The sequence below is a fragment of the Python bivittatus genome, unplaced genomic scaffold (assembly GCF_059951505.1).
Source record: "Python bivittatus isolate LINGU-HERP-01145 unplaced genomic scaffold, Pbiv_v1 ctg000410_np1212, whole genome shotgun sequence".
In the NCBI taxonomy this organism is placed as follows: domain Eukaryota; kingdom Metazoa; phylum Chordata; class Lepidosauria; order Squamata; family Pythonidae; genus Python; species Python bivittatus.
In genome coordinates, this window is record NW_028277067.1 from 9,083,659 (window position 1) to 9,108,804 (window position 25,146).

The window sequence follows — 25,146 nt, forward strand, 5'->3', positions numbered from 1 at the left end:
GCTGCATGACAATTCAGTCTTATCAAGGCCTTGCAGCTGCTTTCACTTTGGAGTCCTATTGAATTGGAATATGGTTTGCTGAGATACACATTCCTCTCCTCCCAAGTTTAAGAGCTGATCATGGATACTTGAGAAGCTTGTAGTACACTGATGAGCATTCAGAAAACCAGCCATCAGGATCTGCAGAATCAGAGGAAACTGAGAAAAGAACCTCAGGGTTTTTTTACAATAGTAGGACTGAATTTTGAGACAATCTGCTCCAGATTTTGCATATCGTATTTTTCAGCTGGAGAACATTGAAAATGCTCTTGTGTGGTAGTGTTTTAATGCATTTCCCAACCTTCCCTCCCACTGCAATTTATAGGACCTTGTTTATGTGTTTTAAAATGAGACACATATTTAGGTAGGCAATAGCCAATAAGACTATAATTTTCTCATATTGTAAGCCACCTCAGTTCCCAGATGTAGGGGCTAAAATAGCATGACTTGATTGTCACTGTCCTGCACACCATTAAATTTCTCTGGCATTCCCAGTTGGTTTTGGAGATTGCAGTATTTGGCTAGGTGGATTGTTTTGTCTGATGATACACAGCAACTTTTATTCTATATATTTCTAGCAAACTCATTTCCACGTATGAATCTTTAAATAGCCAGAAGAATACATACACCACAAGAGAAAGGAAACAAAAGGCTTAGTACTACATCAACCATTTCAAAATAGAAAATAAAATGTTAGTGGGTAGAGAGACAATCATACAACATACACACATACATGCATATCCATCACACTCTTTCCTTTTAGGGCAAGTATCATTATGCAAAGCACTATGTAACCTGATGAGATAAGCAAAACCAGAAGGAAACACAACTAAATCTAGTTTACCCAAACCATTCACTATAATTCTTCATACTGTAACTTTCTATGCTTGCAAACCATCTTTGATTTCACCAAGTCTACACATAGCCTCCTATATTGTCTTTTGTTCCTTAAAATTCTTACCTCTATCTTTTTCATCAGCTCCATCCAACCACAATTTTATCCATTCATTTCAATGCACCTCTTTTGTACCAGTCACTCATTTTTCTATTCAGTCCACATTCATTCAGCACCCATTCATTTTTCATTACCTTCTTGTCTGACCACGGACACTTCTTAAATAAACAATTCCCATTATTTTCAAATTATTTTTCTGTTTCTCCTGACATTCTGAATGCTATATAACAAATAGGAAAAAACATTCATATATAGCCATTATTGCTTCATATCATTCCTCCATTCCTCACAAAATCCCCTACATATTACCTTTTTACCAACATATTAGAATTTATGCATCTTTAGTAAACATTCTACCAAGATGTACAGTCATATCTTTGTGCCAGTTTTTCATCATTTATGCATACTTACAATTATTTACAAGAGTGTTCATGTTGGACACAACTACATTTGTGTTCAATATATTGATTTCAAAATTTACACTATTTATTGCATCATACTGTGTATTTAACATATGCTGCACATCATTCATGTTCTCAGCCAAGAACACAGTATTGTCTGCATAAAAGTACATACTCATGAACATCTGCTTCTTATCAGGCTTGTTTGAACAAGCTGGACTAAAAACAGGCACAACAAGATCGTCTGATAAATAGATTTATTGTAGGAAAGCTAATGAAGCCAGTATGAAAGAATTCCAGGGACTACTATGTCTCAAATGCAAGCCCCATTTATAGTAAAATCAAGGTTTAAATTCTTGTGCCTCTTTGTACTGCCTGCACAATGTAAGTTTTTTGAGCAGGTGGGGCAGTTTACAGCTGTCTTTTGTTTTGATAATGGACTTTGGTTTCAGGCTGCTTTCTTCTGATTTTGTGAGAATTAGTTTCCATACCTCATACATCACCATTAATATTCCTTACACACTAATCCATAAGTACCTTAAATAAGGAAGGAGTTATTATATATACATGTCTTACTCTCTGCTGAATCATTCACTAAGCATTCCATTTATCCAGCATTTACAACTTAATTTTTGTGATTTTTATATTAATATACATAGCAATGCTCTTTGACATACAGCTATCATCCCCATGCAGAACTCTAAAATACTCCTTCCAGGATTCTCTCACTTCAGTTTCAACCAAATTATTTCATCCCTTTATTTTTAATTCCATTCACTCTGCTGGAGGCTTCTTGTTGAGCTTGGAAATGGGCGATTTCCAAAACAATTTTATTACCACCCAAATCATGTTTTTTCTATCTCTCTTAATCTTGTTCTCCTTGACTACATTCTTTACAACTATCTTTTTTTCAATATATTTTATAGCAGTGTTTCTCAACCTTAGCAACTTTAAGATGTGTGGACTTCAACTCCCAGAATTCCCCAGCCAGCATTCTGGGAGTTGAAGTCCACACATCTTAAAGATGCTAAGATTGAGAAACACTGTTACAGTATATAGTGTCTTTCTCTCATCTTCGTTATATGCAACAATCATTCCCTTATATGAATTTTTTTCATTCATAGCTTTTTTCACTCCATTATTTCACCAAGCATCCTTTTTCATACTTCCCATTAGTATAACTCCACACACTTCTCTGGCACTGTGTAACAGTTCTTTTTAATCTGTTTCAAGCAGCTTTCATATCCTCTTTCCTTATGTCCACATTCTATTCATTCTATTGGGAAATTTATCTTCTTATACTTTTTCATGTAGGACTTATATTTTCTTTTCCTGTAATCATTCTACTATTGTTCTAGTTTCTTTCACTTTTCTTTCTCCCATGGTCATTTTTTTTCCCAGGACAGATTCTTGACTCCACCAAAAATGTTCTGACTTACGTTCAGAACCTCTTTTCACCCTTGATTCTTTCATTAATTCTCTCATCTTATTCTTCAAGCTTTTTCCATTGATATGTATAAATAGACTTATGTTTAAACCATATATTAGAAACGACCTTTTCCCTAAGCAGGTGCTCATGAGTCACCAATGTCTTTCATTCTTAGGTCCTGAAATGGCCAAATTACTTTTTCTGTACTCTTTCATCTCATTCCTACCTATCCAGTCCAGTCCCCCAATAGAATCTGAGTGGATCACTTTCTTTCAGAAAGTTGCACAATTTTTCCCAGAACTAATCTCTGTTTTTTTCTTTTTTCCTTTGCTATTGCTGTTCACTGGGGACTACTAGCAACTTATGGGTTCTTATTTTCATACACACCCATATCATGCTAGATGATACCAATTCATATTCTCTGACATACATTTCAGCCCTTTCATCCCTAATTAAACCTACACTGTCCCTTCCTTGCATGTATACATCAATTCTATTCCATAAGATCAACCTTCATTCATATCTATTCATTATACCGTTTTTCATTTGTTTCACAGATGTACAATATATCTATTTGTGTATTCAGGCTCTTATACTCCTTTGACATTCTGAGTTGGAATTTTCTATATGCCATGGTTGTCACCAGATGGGCCCAAAGCTCTGCCACCCATCATCACATTAGTTAATCAAAGTTTTTGTAATTTTTTGTTTGTGTGTGAGATAGAGAAGGTATATACTAGGATATCAGCCTTAGTTGTACTCATGTCATATGCACGATTCCCTGCTAATAGTATGGACAAGACTGGTCAGTTTGGGTACATTTTGGCCAGTATACCATGAAAATTTATTTTTATTCCAAAGTGTCATGCTATTTTATGAGGGTTAAATGAAAAGTTATGCCTATAGAGGTAGAAGTCACCAATAGATGGCAGTACAGATGCACTAGAAGCTCTGACACGTTCTTTAGCATCTGCTCTTTCACTTCAGTTAATGGGAAATTGCTGGGAGAAAATTGTTGCAATTATTTGTGAAACAGAAGCCTGCAGTGAATGTTCATCAGTGCACTTTAAGCAATGTGCTGTTGTTGAATTTTGGACGGCCAAAAAAGTCTTTCCAACTGAAATTCAACACCAAAGGAAGGTTATTTCTGGTGATGGCTATGTTGAAATGAGTACTGTGTGTCACTGGGCCAAAACTTGTAAAGATGGTGAACCAGAAAGAGCTGATTTGTGGGATCAAGAATAAGTAGACAACTTGTGATAGCAAACAACAAATTTCACATACAGTAAGAAAGGTTAATGAACTGATTAAGGACAGTCAGCAGATCACTCAAAAGGAAATTGTTGACAAGCTTGGCATTTCATTGGAACATGTGGGTCACACTGATGTTCTTCAGTATTGGAAGATTTGTACAAGATGGGTTCCTTGCATGCTGATGGCAGAGATGAAAGCTTCAAGAGTTGAAATTTGCCAGAATTGTTGTCATACTTATGAGAATGAAGGTGAGGAATTTCTTTACAGTATTGTGACAGTAGATGAAACATGGGGTCATCATTATGACCCAGAAATGAAGCATCCATCCATGAAATATCACAAAAATTTACCTGCATTTTTTTTTTCAAAACCCAGGCTTTGGCAGGAAAACTTATAGCTACAGTTTTTGGGGGCACAGATGGTGTTATTCACATGGATTTCTTTGAAACTGGAACTTACTAGCAACTGAGAGTGCTACATTGCAATGCTCAAAATTATGAAACAAAGATTAAAAAGAAAATTTACTGCTACATGACAGGAGGTAATTGTGAAGTTGGATCTCACTGTCTTATCCCACCCTCTATACAGTCCAGATTTGACACCATGCAACTTCCATATTTTCCCAAAATTGAAAGAATATCTCAATGGACATCTGTTTGACTCAAATTAAGAAATGGGAAGGGCTGTCAGGACCTGATTTCCATTCAATCCTCATATGCAAGCTAGGATATCTGATCTGGAAATGAACTCACAAACATACTGTTACCTACATCCCATCCCCTAGGAAGTACATGCAATGTACTGAAGCACACTCAGGATACTGTGGAGTGGAAAACCTAACAAAATCTTATCAGTAAAAATCATGCATGCTGTCTGATCACAGAATAGTGACTATATGAGGGAAAAGATTAGGAAAGAGATGGTTGGAGGAGAAAGAATGAAATCTAGGGAAAATGCATAACACGTTTTCTGTAAATATTCCATTTGTTTGCTTATGAAAAGCATTTTGTACATACTGTACTCAAAAACACATTATTCTTTGTGAACTTTCAATCTTTGCACTGAAAACAGATATTGGGATCTTAATCCTGTTTCACTGCTCAGAAACAAACTTACATCTGACCTGCAGTTTCATAGTCATGCTGATGTGCTTTATCCCTTGATGTAATCTGTTCCTTAGCCTTTGCCATTCTTCATACAGTACTGTCCTTTCTGCATCATTTCTCCTGTTTTTATTGGTATTAATAAGTCTATCATTTATTCTTATCTTCTCTTGATTCTCCAGTACAAATGGAATCTTATTAATTGTGGCTCTTCTTCCTGCCTTCTCTCTAAAAAAGGGGGAGAAATCTGCTGATGTCAACACCATCCCAGCCTGCTGCAATACAATTGATTTCCTATGCCAATAGCTGCACTGAAGGGTATATAGTAGAGTAGATATCCTTGGGAAATACACTTAGTGCAAGAACTGAAAATGTTGCCAAGAAGCAGATACCAAGCAAGTTAAGCCTAGCCAAAGAAATACTGTATTTTTGAACCACAATTAATTATTCTACTTCCCCACTATTTTTACAAAAGACCTAGCTTGCTTCAAATAATGCTTTGCTTTAAGTCAGAAAGGCAGAACTAGCATGCCCTCCATTAATTTGTATAATTGCAATGTGGAGAAGTCTATGGATTCTTCCTGGATTTGCAAGGCAACTAGAATCTTCAGTGTAGCAATATGGTACACACAGAACACAATCTTCCCACTCAATAGGGTGCAAACAAATCATTATCTTCTCAAATGACTCATCTGTATGCAAAGAATTATCTTCCACTGAAGGCTTCATATGGCAGAAAACAAGAGTACAAGAATGAGGAAACAAGCCTATGGACCGAAATAAGTTTTCATTTAAGTTTTTCAGAGCAGTCTAAAATAGATACATGTGCCATATTTATACTTACTACCTGGTACTAAAGATGTGCTTTTTCAACTGGGCTCAGTATAGGACTACCTCACTTCCTAGTTTTCAGAAAGAATTAGGAATGACAAAGGAAATATTTGATCAGGATCTCCTAAATGTTCTGTTTTTAAAACTAATAGCTGAGAGGAAAAGGAAATTGAATAGGGGCTGCAGAGCTGCACACTGTTTTTCTTATTAAAATTCCATCAGCACCACTGAAGCAGCTATTTGTCCTGCAGGGCAAAACATGGTAGTAATGTGTAAGTAGCAGTGGGAAGTTCAGCTCATCTTTTACAGAATCATGAAGGATTGCATGAAAGCTGTCCCAAGTCATTAACTCTCTCTACTACTCATGGAAAGCTAATGTGCTAAGAGAGGTTCTAGCTAAGCATACCCCCTGACATGCTGATCTCTAAATGCAGGATGATGAATAATCATTGTACAACAAAGTTATGCTGAATTAATCAATTCAGAATTTTAGGAGGGCTTTAATGACATCATGCACAGCTCGCCTTTTCCATCTTTCTGCTATAGAAATCCCCTTTTGGATGAGTATCATGTATTCCAATGCATGTTTATTACTCAGAAATAAGTTCTACTGATCTGTATGAGCTTGTGACAAAGAAAATGGTTGTAAGCGTGCAACCTATTTCTGTTATCTTCTGGAGATAAAGAAGCATATATCCTTTCGGTGAACCAAATGTCATTCAACACCAAGAAGGCTTTAAGTCTGACTGAATCAGTGTAGTTAAGTCATTAAAACTTGTTATATCTCCCTCCCTTCATTTCTAATGGTTTTGTGTTCCAGATCTCTGGGTCCATAAAGAAATATTTAATTAGGAACCAGCACCACAAAGCAGAAAACATTGTAGGTTCAGAAGACTTACTGATTTGGGTTCCTACCAATCCATAGCTTAAGTTCTAACGTTTGTTTGTTTGTTTGTTTATTTTTCAAATTTATATATGCTGCCCATCTCACTATACAAGTGACTCTAGGCAGTGACTAGTTATAGGAACTAGTCTTTTTCCAAGACTAGATCCTATAACTCATGACACTCTGAGTTGCAATCAAGTATCCCACATTACAGTGCTGACAATGCAGCATTTCAGTGTGTTCATCATTTGCAGCTCTTTATTCAGTCTTTGTTTCTGCTTCTGCCAATGTTTAGATTTGGGGATAGGGACCTCTATTTTTGTTTATGAAATTCTTTAAGTGCCATGTCCATTGAAGAAGAAAGAAATAAGATGTTTAATTCAATTCATGCACCAAATTAAGAATTTGACTTCTGAAGATACTATTGTACTGCATTATTAACCAAGGGTAGTTAAATTTCATTTTGCTCACAGTCTCATTGTAAAGAAAAGAAAGATGGCTATTTTTTCAAAGATGTAACTATGTATATTGTTAAGCACAGTTTCGATGTCTTTCACTGTGGCTGTGCTTCCTTTATGGCATTTTCATTTGAGCTTCTCCACTGCTATTTTGATTGCCATGTAAAATGAAATTGCACAATTTTCCCAGGTACCTAGTATTATATAGAGATCTGCCAACCAGTAGCATAACTTCTGCCTTAAGAAACTAAATAAACTTTATATATAGTGAGCAACACCTAGCCAAAATTAAGCATCATTTGTATCTTCTACATTTATTTGGAGAGTGTTTTCAGTGCATGATGAATTCTTCCTTAATAATCAAGTGGGAAGGGTAAATGTGAAATGATAGCTGGACTATGCTCCATATTGTCTATCTCTCCTTACACTGCTATATAAGATATTATGTACTCTCTGTTGTTTGTAATTTTTTAAAAATGGAATTAATTAATAAGAATTTTAAAAATTATAAACTTAAAAAGTAAAATAAACCCATAGGGAGCCAGTTTGTTTGCCCTATTTTACAGAGAGGCATCTTTTTCCTCCATGATTTAAAATAGTCTTTCTCATCAGACTTCAAGGTAGAAATCAGTATGTGATACTGATTTTGCTTTCTTTTCCTTTAGATAGTGAAATAACTCATGCACGATGATATATATCAGTGTTACTAGTTGATACCATGGTTTCTAGATGGGGAAAAAATATTTTTAGGATGAAGTACTTTATGTGTTAATTTGCAGATTGCATATTCCTTATAAGATCCTGAACTCTCTGCCCTTTCTTTTATTTATTCTTGCAGTAAAGTTTCACATCAATATCATTGTATCTTCTTGACTGAAGCCTTCCTGTGTGATACCCGCAGACCATTTTGATTCATTTTAGGGAATTCATTACTTTTGTTTTTTTAAAAAAAAACCATTGGGAGGGGACTTTAAACAAACCAATTAAACATGATCACTTATCACACTGTTTAAAGTCAACTGTTTTCTCAAAACAGAATCTTAATGGTATTTTTTTGTTGTTCTGTTTTTTGTTCTTTTTTTGTTAGCAACCCAACTACTGGAGCTTTAAGGTCAGTACTTCCAATTTTTCCCCTCCACGCCTTTATTTTAAACAAATGCATGCGCTTACCCACCTTTTCTCTGTATTTAATGTGTGCGCAGGCAGGTATGTCTATGTGGGAATGGGGACCTGGGAGGTCTGCTTCCTTAGCCCTCTTTCTTGTACTACATTTCCTATTTTTTAATAGCTAGCTCTTAATTCTCCAGACATGTTTGGTTGGCCCTGTTATTGGGCAGAGTGAGCTAGCTGCTTCAGGCAGCTAAATTTAAGTGAAAGGCAGCAAACTCCGTGTGTGTGTGTGTGTGTGTTTACACATGCACACACACACACAAACAGCTACATGCTTGCATACATACACAGACACACATTCATACACATATATATATACACACACACTCTGCCAGGAAATGGTATATGTAAGATGTTGTGCTCCAAATCCTGCAGTAAACTTGATCCATCTTGGCTGTTAATATGCACCTTGACATTTGTTGCATTACGTACTTTTGCTGCCAGCTTTGTAAGCGTTAAGTGGTCTTGGAAGCTGTTTCACCATCTGTAAGTGCAGAACTGCAGTTCTGGGAGCTAAGAGAAATAGATATTACAAATAGATGTACAACTTTTCCAACTGTTTACAAATGATAACGGCCCTGGAAGACTGCCATGTGGAGTAATGGGATGGCAGGATAGACAGAAGACCACAGGAAGTTGTTTTGTACCAGTTCAGTTGATTCAAGACAGGCAGGGGAAAGGTGCAGCTTTCCAGATGTTGTTAAGCTCCAACTCCATCAGTCCTAGCCAGCATGACCAATGATGAGGAATAACAGAAGTTTCAGTCCAGTAATATTAGTGCAGCCACACTTGGCTGATCCCTGATTTATGTATGTTTATTTCATCCAGCAAGGATTCTGTAGTATTGCAGGCAAAGGACTGTGACTTCATTTGCTACCCAATTCTTTCAAAAGCATACAATCTTACCAGTGGTGTTATGGCTCATTGCTGGAAAAGTCAGTAGGGTAATGAAATCATGCAGGAAGAGGATAAATGGGAACAAGTTTTTGTGCATTTGTGGAAAAGAAACATAGAGGCAGTGCAATGTCCAAATGGTTGGGCTGTGCTTGTTGAGAATGCATAGGTGCAACTATAGCACCTACTTTTTCAGTAAATACCTGTGGATTATCTTCTAGTTTCCAGTTAGTGAACAATGGGTTTGACAATTTTGGTCTAGATATTAAATGTTAATGGTTCCCAATAGTAGTCTGTGGATAACTAGCAGTCTGCAAGAGGACTGCAGGTGATCCATTCAATATTTCACAAGATTTTGTCATTCTTGCTTGAAATTTTGTGAGATTTCAGTTGAGAACACCAACATCTCACAAGATTTGGTGGTATGAGATTTTTTTTTAAATAAAATTAATTTTCATTAAATTTTAGATTCTTGTAGACACCGTTTTGTATATATCCATGTGACATGGCACTCAAGGGCACCATTTTGCTGACCCATACATTTCATGGTAGTCTACAAAAGCTTTTGATAACAATGTAATGTTCCCCCAAAGGATGGAAATGCTCATTATTCTAGATGAAAAATATTATCATCCCCAAAATTCTTGATTGGAGGGATGTATGACAGTGAATTTCATTTCAAGACAGTTTTACATGATTACTTTCTTTTACACACCAACAGTAATCTATGAGCCATTTTGGTTCCTGCCCTAGCTACTTTAAATATTGACAGTGTTTGGGCTTGCATAATAACTTATTCAAAAACCATAATTTGCAAGCAAACCACAAAGGCAGAATGCATGTAACATTTTAAACCAGAACCAAAGAAACCATCTTTTGGCTTAATGTAGCACGTCGCCTAAGAAGAGGCTTGATAAGAATGTGGGCTTCTACAAGAGTAGGAGTTATTCCCCAAATAAGCCACAATGCCCACACTCTCAGCTTTCGTTTTTTGAAAAAAGATCAAGCTTGTAACACTTCTAGAATCTGAGGTATAAATATCTTATTGTCACAAGCTATTTTAAGACCTGTTCTTGGTTTCCAGTGGATGAATGAACATTCCTAGCAATGACTCATGTACTACACACATTGTTTGGAGAAAGAAATTCCTTTCTTCCTAATCGGAAGTGTTTGCTTCTCAACTTTAAAAAAATAAATAAATAAAGACATCTAGGCTTTTGCTGTTTCTATGATTTGGGTACAATAATTCTACCTAAGAATAAAAGGCAGGAGCAGGGGTAGGTATTTGTCATATTTTAAACTTATGCCTTACATTTAAAATAGATGATTTTCCTGATTTTTTTAACATTAAAAAAGTATCCTGCCAAGGCACATAGATGTTATTTGCCATGCTATTTGTAAAAAGTAGGACAAGAGCTGAGAGACTGTAGCTGGGGTCATACAACACGCTAGACTAGATTAAAACGGAATTGGGCCATTTCTGGTTTAGTGTATTGTGAGAACCCAGACTGGCTTAGCATGTATGAATTACGCCATCATGTTAAGCCTTAACAGTGGTCATATGTTTGGGCATAGCATGTTATGGGCACACAGATGCAGTGCTTTGTTAACTCAGATTTAAGGGATTGAGTTTTATGTGAACCCAACCTATGATTCATATCAACTCTGCATGATAATCTGGTGCGGTTATTCCCATTTTGGGATAAATAAAGTGATGGATCTTAGCCCTATATGTTGGTATTTTCTTTTACAGAACTACCAAGGTGATGAGCAGATTTAAAGTTGATTGTAATGGTGGTGCAGCTGGTTAAGGACTGGAGAGGGGTCTGATCTTTGTATATACCCAAGTTTGTAAATTAAGCAAGATTGTAAAATTTCCTTTATCTCTCCTTCTGTGTGAGACCTTTCCCACTGTCATTAGCACAAGTATTGACATGTGGCTACATAGAAATTAGTCTTTTTTTCCCCATACTGTGACAGCCTCTCAGGTGAAGATACCCGAGTCTCTTACATGTTACCTACAGCCTAAGGGTGGATTGAGAGCCAAAGACCAGTACATAATTTTAAGGAAGTTACATATTTATTAAATCTATCTCCTGTCTTTCTCCCCCAAAAGGGCACTTACCAATTATAAAAATAAAGGTAACAACAGAATTATAATTGAAGCAAAACACAGCAATTAAAACAAGTAAAAGCATATAAGTAAAAAGGTAAACTAGTAAAAGTAAAGAAGAAACAAAAAGCAGCCAATTAGTTAAAACCCATCTCAAAAGGAGCTCACCTGACTTTCCTGGTAAATAATTTGTGACCTTAAGACAGGGATTGGCAACCTGTAGCCCGCAGGCCGGATCTGACCTCTAGTCCCGAAATGAACTATCTTATCCACCCAGCCTGTGGTGGTCGTAAAAGGAAGGGCAGCCATTTTGGTGACGGATTCAGCAGCTGTCTCGGTGCAGGCAAAGCAACAAGTCCCCCACCCAGCACTGATGAGAGCAAGCCGTAAGGCAGAGAAGGAGGAAGAAATGGTGGCGTCAGCTCCTCTCAATGCGCATTTACACCCCCCCCCCCAGTTTTTGCCTCACAACGTCTGCACATCCCATTTCCCTCCTCTCCGGTCAGTGAGGCAGGCAGGCAAGCTCAGGGCATCAGGCCTGCCTGAAAAATGGAGTGGGGGATGGGGGGCGGCAGCAGCAACACAGGGGAGAGCTGGAAGGAGGCAGGAGGGTGGGTGCGTGGAAGGAATGATAGCAGCAAACACCAGCTTCTGGCTTTTTTTATTATTGCCTTCATTTATTAGCTATACAGATGAATGTGGCCCACCATCCACTCACAGACATAGCCTCTGGCCCCTATGGGAAAGGAGGTTCCTGACCCCCACCCTAAGAGCTATCACTAAGAAAGCTCTTTGTCATTACTTTATCTTTGGTCTGTTACTACACATTTAATAAAATAAATGTCATTCCTAACCAAATGTTTCTCTGATGGTGGGGAGATTGAGAGAACAACCTTTTCCAGAAATGTTTAGCCCAGGTTGGCTACTGTGGAACTCTTCAATATTTCAAAAAGTGTGGTCTCATGTCATACAGGGCTTTATATGATACCTAGCAACAAAGCATGCATGTAATCAAAGTAGATAGATATGCTGCTATGACATATGCAACACACATTAAATTACACTGACCTTCTGTATTGGAAATTTGTCTCGCCATCCTTCATCCCCATTCCAAAAATTTTGCAGGTGTCTGTGGGTAACAAAGCTCATTTTTAAGAAAGTGCCGTGTGATCAAATCCAATTATGGACACTAACATTTCATTTCAGTTGAGAATGAAGTTTAAAAATTAACCATACATTTAACAGTATATGAGGTATCCTGTTGGTGCCCTTAATTTACATCTGAGTTGAATCAAATCTGATGATGTCGTGCACATGGCCATGTCAGTTCAGCAATTTCTTATCTTTCACGGGGCTAATTAGTCACAAGCTATGCATCTGCAATATATTTTCAAGAAGAATATGTGTGTTGGGAAATAAATATGTGGTAAGCTAAACTCTCTCTTTAGACTTGATTAAATTAAAAGGAGAGTTGATTGAAGGGTATGGCAATCCAAATATCAAAAGCCAGAAAACAAATATCAGGGTTATCCAGATTTGTCTCATTTTTTTTAGTCTATCAGAGGTTTCTTGCAAAAGTCATGTTAAGATGCAAAACATGGTTTGCCTCCAAGCCAGTTTTGCTTTCAGTTGCAGAAGGAAAAATAATGACTCTTGCATTGCCTGCAGAGGTGTTAGTTTTAGACCTGAAGCAAGTCAAATTACTATCTTCTATTCTAATCTGAATCTCACTGTAATTTATTTTAAACACAAGAGGTAGATTAAAGTCCAATCAGGCTACTTAGTATGCCCTTTCCTATCACTTTAAGACTTTTAACCAGATATACCGGATGCTGGATTCTGTCCCTTCTACTTGAAAAGCATGTGTTTTGCTACTGAGCTCAAAGCTAAGATTCTCAGTTTACACTGATTCCTGATACAAGTGTTGAACCACATAATTAACACAGTTCTGGTTATTGGCCAGCTTACTTTTCAGACACTGATTTGTAATGACTACTCCGGGCAAAGGCATATGCTTCTAGCTAGAAATAAATTATCAACTGGGAGAAAATAAATACAAGTCTTTTTTGTGGTCTCAAAGCTGGAACAATGCCTAAAAGGCCAGATTCTCACTGAGAATTCACATGGGTAGAACTATGAAAACACAACGCCCTGTCAAACTATAGGCAAGGTCTCACTTTTTATAATGTTATACAGTAATTCATTCAAAAGGCTACCTGCCTGCAGGTAACGAGCCAATCCGAGAGAAGGGTTCCAGCATGGTCTTTTCCCTGATATGTTCAGAGGGGATTTCATTTTAGTTTTTAAACTATATTACTTTTTAATATGGAGAAATATTCTTATTATGTTAATTGCACATGCAATCTGGAGCAATATAGCTCAGACACAGGTGAGAAATAAGTCAGGACTCATAGAGACCTTCCAGGATGACTCTGCATTTTTTCTGTGTGATGAAAGAGAAGAACCGGGATATAGCTGGTGGTGTCAGCCCTTTGAGATAGATCACATCTGGAAGCAGACTCCTCAAGATGACTAGAACTACAGTTTATTGAGGTTAGCTTTTAGTGACAGAAGCTTGCAAGCCTGACTGTGTTGTCCCTTCTTCCCTTGTATAGCCCAGGGAATCAGAGAGGAGTCAGTCTGAGTCTCTTCCTAATGCTTTCCCTGTTTCCTGGGCTCAACACATGGCCACAAGCTGATCTACTTGTAATACAGATGCCTTTGGGCAGGTTTGGCTTCTGTGCTCAGATTTAGAGTACAGTCAGAAGTCTATGTTGGTCATTGTCCTGATCCTAAAGGATAGGCATATATAAGTCAAAGCTTTGCTTTTGCTTTGCTTTTTCAGGAATTAAGAAATGTACATATTGTATATTCATGTTCAAACAATACAAGGTTTCAGAATTCAAGAAATTCTGTTTTGTGCATGATGAATTCCATGAAACTCAAAAGTGTATATACTTCTGCACACTGATCTAATAAATACTTCAGAAGTAGACTACTCTTGCCACTGTGGGTTCCATATAGTTAGCATGACAAATAGCCTTGAGAAACCTCCTCTTCTCCATGAACATGACAGATCTCCTTTTAAACACACACACACATCACCAAATCATATGACAGTAAGTTCCATAACTAATGGTATGTTGTATGAAGGATTGTTTTCTTTCTCTTGTCTTAAGTCTACTTCTAATCAGTTTCATTGGAGAACTTTGAGTCAGAGTGCCCTTGGAGAGGGTGAAGAGGAGAAAAAACCCAATGTTTTTCAAATCTATCATGATTTTTTGTATTTTTAAGAATAGACTTGGCTCGGTATGTGCTTCATAAATTGATTTTGGAAGGAAGATGTAAGTAACATTCTGAGGAGACAAATATATTTATGACAAAATAATGTTTTATTGCTATGGATAGTTTATGGGAGGCAGGAAAGTGAATTAATGCTTTGCAACATGAGATAGGACTTTATTGCTTCTTATTCCCTTCCCTACTTTGTGATCTGAGGAATTAGGAACTTGTATTTTTTCTCATTCAGATGAATTCAACAACAATAACAACAACAGTAGATGTTATTGATTAGTCATCTGACCATATCAAGGACAAATTCATATCAGATGCCAAAATCTTTATGCATCTTAATGATTAATACATAAAATGTAAAATGTAAGTTTTTACAGACAGAATCTCCTCCATTAGATTCATGTAGTCCTGTCATAAGAGTGAGAAAGAAACACTTGACACTGTTGGTCAAATGGCAATGGTAATTCTTGTACGCTGCCCAGAGTCGCTTTGTGTGAGATGGGTGGCTATATAAATACGATATATAAATAAATAAATAAAAATGGAATTAAAATGAATTCTGTGACAATTCAATTAAAGCTGAAATGGAGGAAAAATATAAACAGTGAACATTCATAACCGTAATATTTGGCAATAATGTGGTTATCTGGGTATTGCTACAATACTTAATGTCTCTAATGGGATAGGCAACCATTATCTTTATCTAATTAAATAGCAGCACCTAGCTGATCTTGACTAAACTCAAAAAACTAATCAGGATTAGACCTGGTTACTTGGACAGTAGACTATCAGGAAATTCCAGGACTTTATACAAGACTGGGAAGTTGAAAAAACACTCTGGAAGAAGGCAATGGTAAATGATTTCCATGTTGTTGCCAAGAGTGCTATGTGACCTAACCATGAAGGAGCCAAGCTGAACCCAAAAGAGACCTTATAAATCCAACCTTTGTGGATTCTAATGTGAACTGAACTGGCCTGAACCTCTGCATTAAAGTGGGCCTCAATTTTACCAGTTTTCTAACATTTCTCCCCAAATGTTCTAACCTAGCTCTTGGCTTAAAAACAGATCAAAATAAGTTAAAAAGTTGCATATTGAGAGCAAATACATAAAAACACCCTAACTTTAGCTGAACAAGTTATGGCTTGGTATGATATGCAAAAACAACCACTGATCTGTTCATCCTTCGTATTTCATAGATTGGAGACATAAAAGAACTTTAAAAATTCTTAAAAAGTGCTGCAGACATTTCAGAAAAGCTTTTTAATAATAATTGAATAAATCTATAAATAAATACAGACAGACGTACAATGTTTATATTTACATTTGAAAGCACAGATCAGAATACTGCACAGCATAAAGCAGGGTTTCACAACCTTGGCAACTTTAAGACGTGTGGACTTCAACTCCCAGATTTCCCCAGCCGGCATATATATAATTATCATACCTGTCCACTATTATTACTGCCATGGTGGTGAGAGAGGAGTATGGTCCAACATATGTAGAAGGTAACAAGTCGTGGACAATGATTTCCTGTATCCATTCTTAGTAAAGCTAGAAATCTAAAGATCTGTGTTTTCAGTCTCTTTACAGACTGTCACTGACAAATGCTTGCCAGCACAGAGGGCCGAAGTAAAAATGATAGTAACAAATGCATATATTAAGACTAGTTCTTACAAAACACCTTCAAAAAGTGCAAAGGGATCTTTAAAATGTGGTTACATTGTGCACAATGTAGTGAATTGAGCTTGAAAACTGATTTAGTGACTGTGTTTGAACAACATGTGAAGCTTTATTCATTTTAATTTGGTTACATTTTTTTGTGTGATTCGTGTGTTGTGTAAAACCACTCTGTTTGGTACTTTGTGGTTCTATATATTGTGTGAATCCAGAAAATGGGTTAATTCAATATCCACGTTGTGTGCCTTGTGAACCTAACCAGTTGTGTGAACTCTGCCTATTCCTTTTTCTCTTCTTATACTTCCAAATTTAAAATTATGTTTCTCCTCTGGGAGGGACTCTGTGGTCCAAACTAAACTTTACAAGCAGAAAGTCCATCTAAAAAACCTTACTCTGCATTGTAGAGATTTGGCATAGCCTGAGCTGGGTCTGCATATCTGTGTTTCAGTACCGAATTCCCTGTCCCTTTCTCCTTTTCATTTTATCCCATCTATCACCCAAAGAAGCTCTGTCTTTCTTTCAACTTAGTCTTTCACCCCCAACCTTCAGCATACTTGTCAAAGGAACTCCTGGTCCATCTTTCCCATTGCAAGTTCTATCATCTATCATCCAAGCGCATTTTGGTACTTTGGTACTAGTGGCCCTTTGGTAACCTAGCAACTGCAGCCCCAGCAACCAGAGGAAGGGAAGCTGGTGCACGCTTCAGTGTACCAAAAAAGAAAATCTGATCCATCACCCACTTTGTTTGCTAAGATTATTGGGGAGTTTATCTTTTGTTAAAGATTTCTCCCCCATTCATGCACATCTTTTTTCAAGTATTTTTTTTTCTTAGCTTCTGTTGTGTGTATTAGATAATCTTTACCTTCCAGTGACTAATTTTAAAAGTAATGAGACTCATGTCTCACCTGCAAACCTCATACTGCAGATCTCTTTTCACAATCTCTAAAGTTCACTGGTAGTCTGAATGGTTATTTCATTGATGACTGAAAATCATTCTATACACCTCTTTATTTTTATTAATTTTTTCTCAGACTGACTTCTCACAATAGAATTGTAGACACTGTTGTAGTGGAATTCTGAATACTAAAGTGACTTCTTGTTAGTAGGTAATAAATACATTCTGCCCGTGTCTAGAGAAACATTGATTGATCAAATGTGGGTTTTGTTCATTTCAGCAAGGCCCATACTAGACAGTTTCCCAATGGATTGTGTCCTATATTGTCCTATGTTGAATACTAGAAAAGTTAATTTTTCACTTAAAGCAGTCCAGTGTCTTAGGCTGGGTCAAGATGGCTGTCAAATAGAAGCCCTTTATTTTAACTTGCAGATATGTTTATTTACAAACTAAGGAGTTTTTTGGACTGGCACTGTATGCATCAGAGATGTTTGCTGCAATGAATCAGGCAAATATCAGGGAGGCTTAATGCCTATAATCTTCTGTCAAAATGCAGCCAGAACCCTTAAAGCCAGGCCAGCTGGCTCTCTAAATGACATCTGGGCTACTGTTGCATTTACTGCTAAGGAATTTGCCCTGGTAATGACTAAATTTTGCAATGCTTGGTCACATTTTGCAATGCTTGGCAACCAAAGCTTTATATGAGTCAGTTTTCATCCCTAGAAACTTATAGTACCATAGTTCAGTTTTGAAGTTACGAAGGAAAGGTGGTGTAGACCATGAAAAAAGTGGATTTGCCTCTTCTCTGAATACTAGAGAATCATGCTAAAAAGACTTTGTGTCGGAAGATGTGGTATCTATTTATTTTTCTTATTTGCAGTGTTTTCCTCCAGTTGATTAGGTTCCTTTATTGTTTTAGAGCATTTTTTAATGTTTGGGCAGTTTTCTGTAAACCCAACGTTTAGGGATTGCCAGCTTCCCCATTGATTTTGCTTGTGGGAAGCCAGCAGGGAATGCCAGAAATTGCGATCACATGACCACGGCTCACTGCAACATCATAATTGCAAGCCAGGGACCAAGTGCCCAGATCGCGATCACATTACTGCAAGAAAGCTGTGACAGCCAGAACTCTGAGGACCGGTCATAAGTCCCCCTTATTCAGTGCCATCGTAACTTTGAACAGTCACTGAATGAGTGGTCATAACCTGAGAACTGCCTATACATACATTTCTGGTATTGGATTTTGTCTTCTCAGGTTAGTCCTTGAAGATGAAACTGTATAATATCTTGTGGTCCTTAGCATTCCTTTTATGCAATTATAGCCTAAAAAACACCAAAGGCTTACTTATTTACTAAAGTCAAGGAACTGTCAAAGCCTTAAAAATTACTCTGTTTCTGCTGCTAAACCCTGAGGCTTCATTTTAGCTGCCTTGGTTAAAAGCCAGTAGTCAACAACATCTCTATAGAAGCCTTATTTATAAAGTACATTAACTCAGCACTTTGGCTGGGAAAAAAACCTCATATTTTTTAAAAAAGAAGAGCCAGATAATAAAGCCTATCACAGCTTCTTGTAGTAGGTACAATACGTTCAATGTGCATTCTATGAAAAAGTACTTCCTTTTGTAAGTCATTTCATTGGATGATCCTTATGTCTGGTATTTAAAGAAAGAATGGGAGGTGGGATGGAATGGAATGGAATGGAATGGAATGGAGAGAATCTTCTTGCTTTGCTCTCCATACAAGTGAAGAGGCCCTTAGTTGGCCCTTAAATGTGTAATAAAGTGAAACGACTGAAATGAAGGCAACGTTACCTCAGTGAAACTGAGTATTTAATCTGGCCAAGTGCTTCTGCACAAAGCATCTTGCTTATAATTGCTCATTTAGGCTACAATTCTGCTTTCTCTTACCTGAAAATATGTTCCATTGAATTTAATACAACTCGATTCTGAAGCAACATACCGAAAATTGTATTGTTTTAAGCTCTGTATGGGAAGCATGGTGTTTTTTACCCTCATTAATACATCTCCATATTTTCTTGGTAATCCATTATTATCTTCAACAAACATTCATTTTCTCCATCCTTGAATACCGCCTCCCCACCCCGGCGATAAGGGTGTACAATCTACCTGCTAATCTGATTTTAACATTAATCCTGTTAATGTAAAGATTAGGATTAATTCTGGATTAATTGGGATAATCCTGACAAAATGGTTAGCGTTTTAAACTTCCAACAGATTAATTTTTAGCCTAAGTGACATTTGGGTTTAAAAGAATACTGAACTTCATGAGGGGGGGTCTAAGTGCGTGAGAATAAAATTAGAAATAAGGTTAGGATTTAGAGGTCAAGGGCAGGAAAGGAAAATGTTTGTCTAGATATGTAGAGGCAATGGATGCTGTTTTTGGAGCTTAAGAGAATCATTGTTGGATAAGCGATGTATAGACCCAGAGCTTGTCTTCATCCAAGGAATCAGAATTCCTGAATGTCTGTCAGTGTCCATAGGTTTCTCTAAGTGTGTAGGTATCCATGTAATGGAAATGATTTAAATGCTCACCTCCCTCTGCAAGACATAGTTTAGCCTATTTATTCAAGCATTTGAAGCTCTCCTCATAGAGCACTGCAGTATGGATTAAGGCAATTTGGTTATGGCTAAAGTGTCCTATGCAAGTTTAGTCCAAGACACGTTTTTGTGCAGGAGAGGAAAATCAAAATAATAACATCTTCCCACAAATTAACATGGGACTTCATCCATTGGGAACAACTTTTATACACATTGAAGTGAGAGGGAGCTGCAAAAGACCATTTTCAGTGGATTATCAGTCAGATTTTATTTCACTTCTGCCTTGTTATGCTCAGATGCTGCCGCCCAAGGCAGATGCTTTATTTTTCCACTGGATAGGCCCATTCATGTGATTATTACACAGAATGTTTAGACTTCAAAGAAAATAAGAGTCCATCATTTGCTGTTCCAAATTTTGAAACTAACGATCACTGTTTCCCTGCATTTCTTTTGCTTAGTAGTCTTTCCTTTTTTGGTTCAGCAGCAATCCCCAGTTGTAGCAATTCCTAAAGATTTATTCTTGAGTGGCCAACATTCACAGTTCAAGAAATCCTTTCTGGATTGGGTTGCCTGCTGGGATAAAGGACGATAGGCAGCTGATTTACACTGAATCAAACCCTTGGTTTATCTAATGTAGTATAATTGACTCTGGCTGATGATAACTGACTGTGGTTTCATGGGACATGGGATATGGCACCTGAAATTTGATGCATTAAAATTGTGGTCTACTTCTGAATAACCTATTGTATGGATACTGACATGTTCTGGGAATGGAAGGGAGAAACTTGAAAGTATGGCTTTCAACATGTCTGGCACACACAGATTCTAATCTGGGCCATGTTATTTTTTTAATGAGATAGTAAAAGGGTGAAGATGCCAGCTTTTGATTTCAGAATATGATTCCAAAATTGGGGCACGAAGTCTGAGTTGTGTAAAAATCCTGTAAAACTTGGAGAAGTGGAGAACAGCATATCTCAGCCTATAAATTTTGGATCAACGACCATAAGGATGGCTGCTTTGGCACTTAATACATGGCAGAAGGGAGTTTCAGAGACCATGTTTTCTGTGTTGGCACTGCTGGCTGCCAGCCAAAGAAGATAGCAAGCTGGATGCCTGCCACAGTCCAGTGATATACTCAGGCAGAACTCAGGCAGAACTTTTAGAAGAGAAGGGTCCTTTTTACCTATATCTAAAGGCAGCAACTGTAACATAGTCAAAGACTTGGCACAGATTGAGACCAAGGATCCAATAAAGAAGCAACAAATCCAAGGGAAAAGACAAAAGACATGGTGAGGTAGAATCCAAACATGACAGAGCTGAGGTTTGAAAAGTGGTTCCCAACATTTTCTGTCCGGGAGTGAGGTCAATAAATAAGGCAAGTTGAGCCACCACCCAAATGCACAGCGGAGGCACATTACACAGAGTCTACTCTTCTGCTGGCCTGCTTTTGGCCAATTTATCTGACCTCCAGAGCTCAGCCCTCTAATGTTGGATCTAAAGCACAGCTGTGCTTGGGACTGGGTGGCTGGACTTCAGAGTCTGAGGGATCATCGGTGTGTGCAGGCAGGGAATCCTGGGGCTCACTGGATCTGCCTCAGCCAGTCTGGCTTCAGTGCTGCTGGAATCACCCCCTCCAGGACTATTATCCCTAGATGTCCCTGGGTCTACTTCCTCTTTTTCATCATCAGAAGACAAGTCCAGCAGGACCATAACAGCAAGAGAGAGTCTGAATGCTTCTTTTCCAGATGTGCCATTATGTCATCTTTCAAATCATAGAAGGCAGCTATTCGAAGCATGGCACATCTGATGCCTTTGGCCTGCTGACTGGGGGCAGAGTTTCCAAGAGAACATAGTAACTCTGTGTTCAGTATTTCATGCCTCTCTCTGCTTGTTTGAGGATGGGTTTGGTGTGTGTATGAGCCTTCTTGCTGCTGTCATACATGTGCATGAAGCTGACTTCCAGTATTTGCAGTAGTAGGAGAAAGCCCAGTGAAGAACAAAAGCAAAAACAGTATTATAGTATTGCTTCAGCATTTGTGAATGCTGATCTGCTTGCTCCCCCAGGCTCACTTCCTAAATAATCAGTTATTAGGAAAGGTATCACAAGTCTTTAACATCTTCCCATCCCACAGAAAACAAAGATATTTCCCTCCTGCAGACTGTTATGCTTGAAAGGTATATAGATTGTGTATGTCTCATACATTGTGGAAATCCAATAATGTTGGTCCCATGTATTAGATAACATTACTAACAACTCCAAAATAATCCATTCACACTGTGTGTAATTATTCACTTTGCATGTCCACAGCTTCTACTCTCTTCCTTCTTTTTAATTTGGTGGATAAAGAAAGAGATTGTCCAAGAATTCATCTGGGAATGATTTTACTTTTACTGTATAGATTTCATACTGTGCAAATACTACTTTCTACTTACAGATCTTTCTCACTGTGAAATTTGAAATATGTTTCCAGGACTGCCTAGTCCATCTTCTGACTGACGAGTGCTGTAAAATACCAAGAAATCTAATAGTTGCATGCTAGCATTAATATTTTCTTTTGGCGAGGGAAGTTCACTCAATCAGAGAGAGATTCCAATGTCTCTACTGGGAGAAATATATATTTCAGAGAGAAAGAGATGGCAAGATATAGAGGACTACAAACATTTATTTGCCAATGTAATCATACAGCAGAGCTTATAAAACGATAGAAATCAATAGGAGATAACAAGTGTGAGATAGGATAGGGTAGAGTACGACAATCTGGAGCCATATGTTTCGATATTCAGTCTCCTATCCAGCCACCTGGTTTCAAATTCATTGATTGACTGACCTTCCACTGAAGTTGGGAAGGGTCTTGTATTTTACAATATTGCCTTGATTTGAACCATGGATTGGATATGATATCTTGATGCAGCTTTCTTACAATGATATTATGAAAAGTATTATGATACTCTTGAGTTAGGCTGTATGTGCTTTTGTCCTATATATTAATAGGGACACTTTGATTTGATGCACTCTGTTTTAAGATATAGTTTGAAGCAGCATTTCATACCAGATAAATCTGATCCAAAAAATCCATTTTTGCAAAACTTTTCTAGTACATAGCAACTTCACTATCTATTGCCATTGCTTTCCCCAGTCCCTCCTTGCTTCTCCATTAGCAAAGGGAGGGGGAAACAAATTTCTTCCAGGAGCCATTTATTTGAAATCCATCTTTAAAGAAAGATTGTGCAGGGTTAATCCTGATCAATGCCCCAGGGTCAAATTTCTATTTCTTCATCAAATGACCACTTTACCACCTCTATACTGTACATTAGCTGAACTCGAAGTCTCTCACTCCTGTCTGTGGAACTTACGGACTTGGAATCAGCCCACCATCAAGGTTCAGTGATAGGCATCTGGTGGAACAGCACAAACTGGTTTCTTAGCTTATTTTTCAGCAGGTCGTTTTCTATTGACACTGGAGATAGTTTCTCTGTGAGCCCTTTGGCTACACTGAATGCATGCAAGCCATTATCTTCACAAAGTCTGATAGAACTGGCTGTTAAGAAGGGATGACAAAATATCTCATGGCAGCTGCTAAACATTTGTCAGTGTCTGGTTGTGCATAGTGTTGGCTTTACTGAAGAACCTATATGGTAGTCCTTCGGATTCAAAGAAGACATGCTGTTGTGCAGTTCATCTGTGGACACGGAAGTGGCTCTGCAGTCCCAGTCTGGAAGTGCAGAGTCTAGCCCAATGGGGGCACTCAAAGTCCATTGTTATAGTAACTGTGGATGTTATTCTATGATGCCACTCATGGTTTTCTATCAGTTTTTAATGGCGTCTGTCTTCAAAGCCAGTGGAGGCTTCATATCATGGGGCTTGCCAGCAGGTTCTGTCAGCAGCCACAGCTTCTAGTTTCCTTGGATGGATGTCACAGTGGCATAGGGTTTATTTCACAGTGTCTTTGTAGCGCTTGCGTGGTCGACCTCGAGGTCTCTTCCCAGACTCCTGTACACTATAGACCAACTGGCAAGGTATACGGTGGTCATCCATTCTGATGACATGTCCCACCTGCTGCATCTGGGCTCTGATGATCAGGGACTCGATGCTAGTGGACTCTGCATGATCCAAGACCTCCAGGTTGGAGCCGCAGTCTTGCTAACGAATGCCGAGGATGGAGCAGAGAGTGTGCATGTGAAATGTCTCCAGTTGTTTGATGTGCCTTTGGTACAGAGTCCAAAACTCACATCCATGTAGGAGAGAAGGTAGCTCTGTAGACTTTCAGCTTTGTGGAGATATGGATGTTGCGTTGATTGAGCACTCTAGTATGCAGCTGCCCCAGTGCCTGGCTGGCCTTGCTGATCCTGGAATCAATTTCTTTGTCCAAAGACCCATCATTTGAGATGATGCTTCCCAAGTATTTGAAGCTGTTTACCTTTGTCAGCTGGGTGTCATCAACAGTGATTTTTGGTTCTAGAGGACCACATCTTTAGAAAGAAACTAAGAAGCCCCAGCTTGTGAGCATTAGCCTTTAGGACAAAAGAAGCCATACATCCTTCAGATGCTGCATTAGAAGTCTGTTGCCCAAATGGGGTGGGATAGGTAGAGGTTTCTGGGGTAAAATACTATATTTGTCATCATATTGGGATTCTTGGATAAGTGTTTACATTGGACTGGAATGGAGTTGCATTTGGTTTCTATATAAAATTTACCAATTTTGCAAGCTTCTACTGATAACTCATCCTGCTTTTGGAATGCTTAAAAGCTGTGTGAATAAGCTACTATCTGTAGTAAATTTTGACTTACCTTTTCATAATGTTTTATAGAGGCTGGGACGGAGTGGTGAGGTAGGAGTATTGAAAAAGATTATTTCTGTGGAAAATTTTAGCAGTCCTATTTGCAACAAATGGGCGAGAAATCATTAATTTAAATTAGTAAGTGTTAAAATGATGAATGCAAGCTTGGAATGTGTACAAAGTTGCCCCTCATGTTCAGGGAGACCCCCCCCCCAACTAATTCAGATAGTGCTAATTGTGGAGAAGACTTATGTACAAACTAAAATCTTGTACACAACAGTTCATGCAGGGAGGTTTTTGACCCTGTTTTGGTTCTGCAATTTGTCCCACTTTGTCAGCAAATGCTGCAATACACCTCTTAGGATGCAGGCATGTGTGTATCTGCTTTTTACTCTATGCATGATATGGA

General features: G+C 38.0%; 1 protein-coding gene across 1 annotated transcript in view; it reads left to right on the forward strand.

Moving 5' to 3' along the window:
- The window catches only part of SRCIN1 (SRC kinase signaling inhibitor 1), a 237,664-nt gene that overhangs the window by 133,646 nt on the left and 78,872 nt on the right, over positions 1-25,146 (forward strand). The window contains exon 5 of the mRNA XM_088143286.1: positions 8,444-8,467. Coding sequence (XP_087999412.1) covers positions 8,444-8,467 — 24 coding nt within the window. The remainder of the gene's footprint in view (positions 1-8,443; positions 8,468-25,146) is intronic.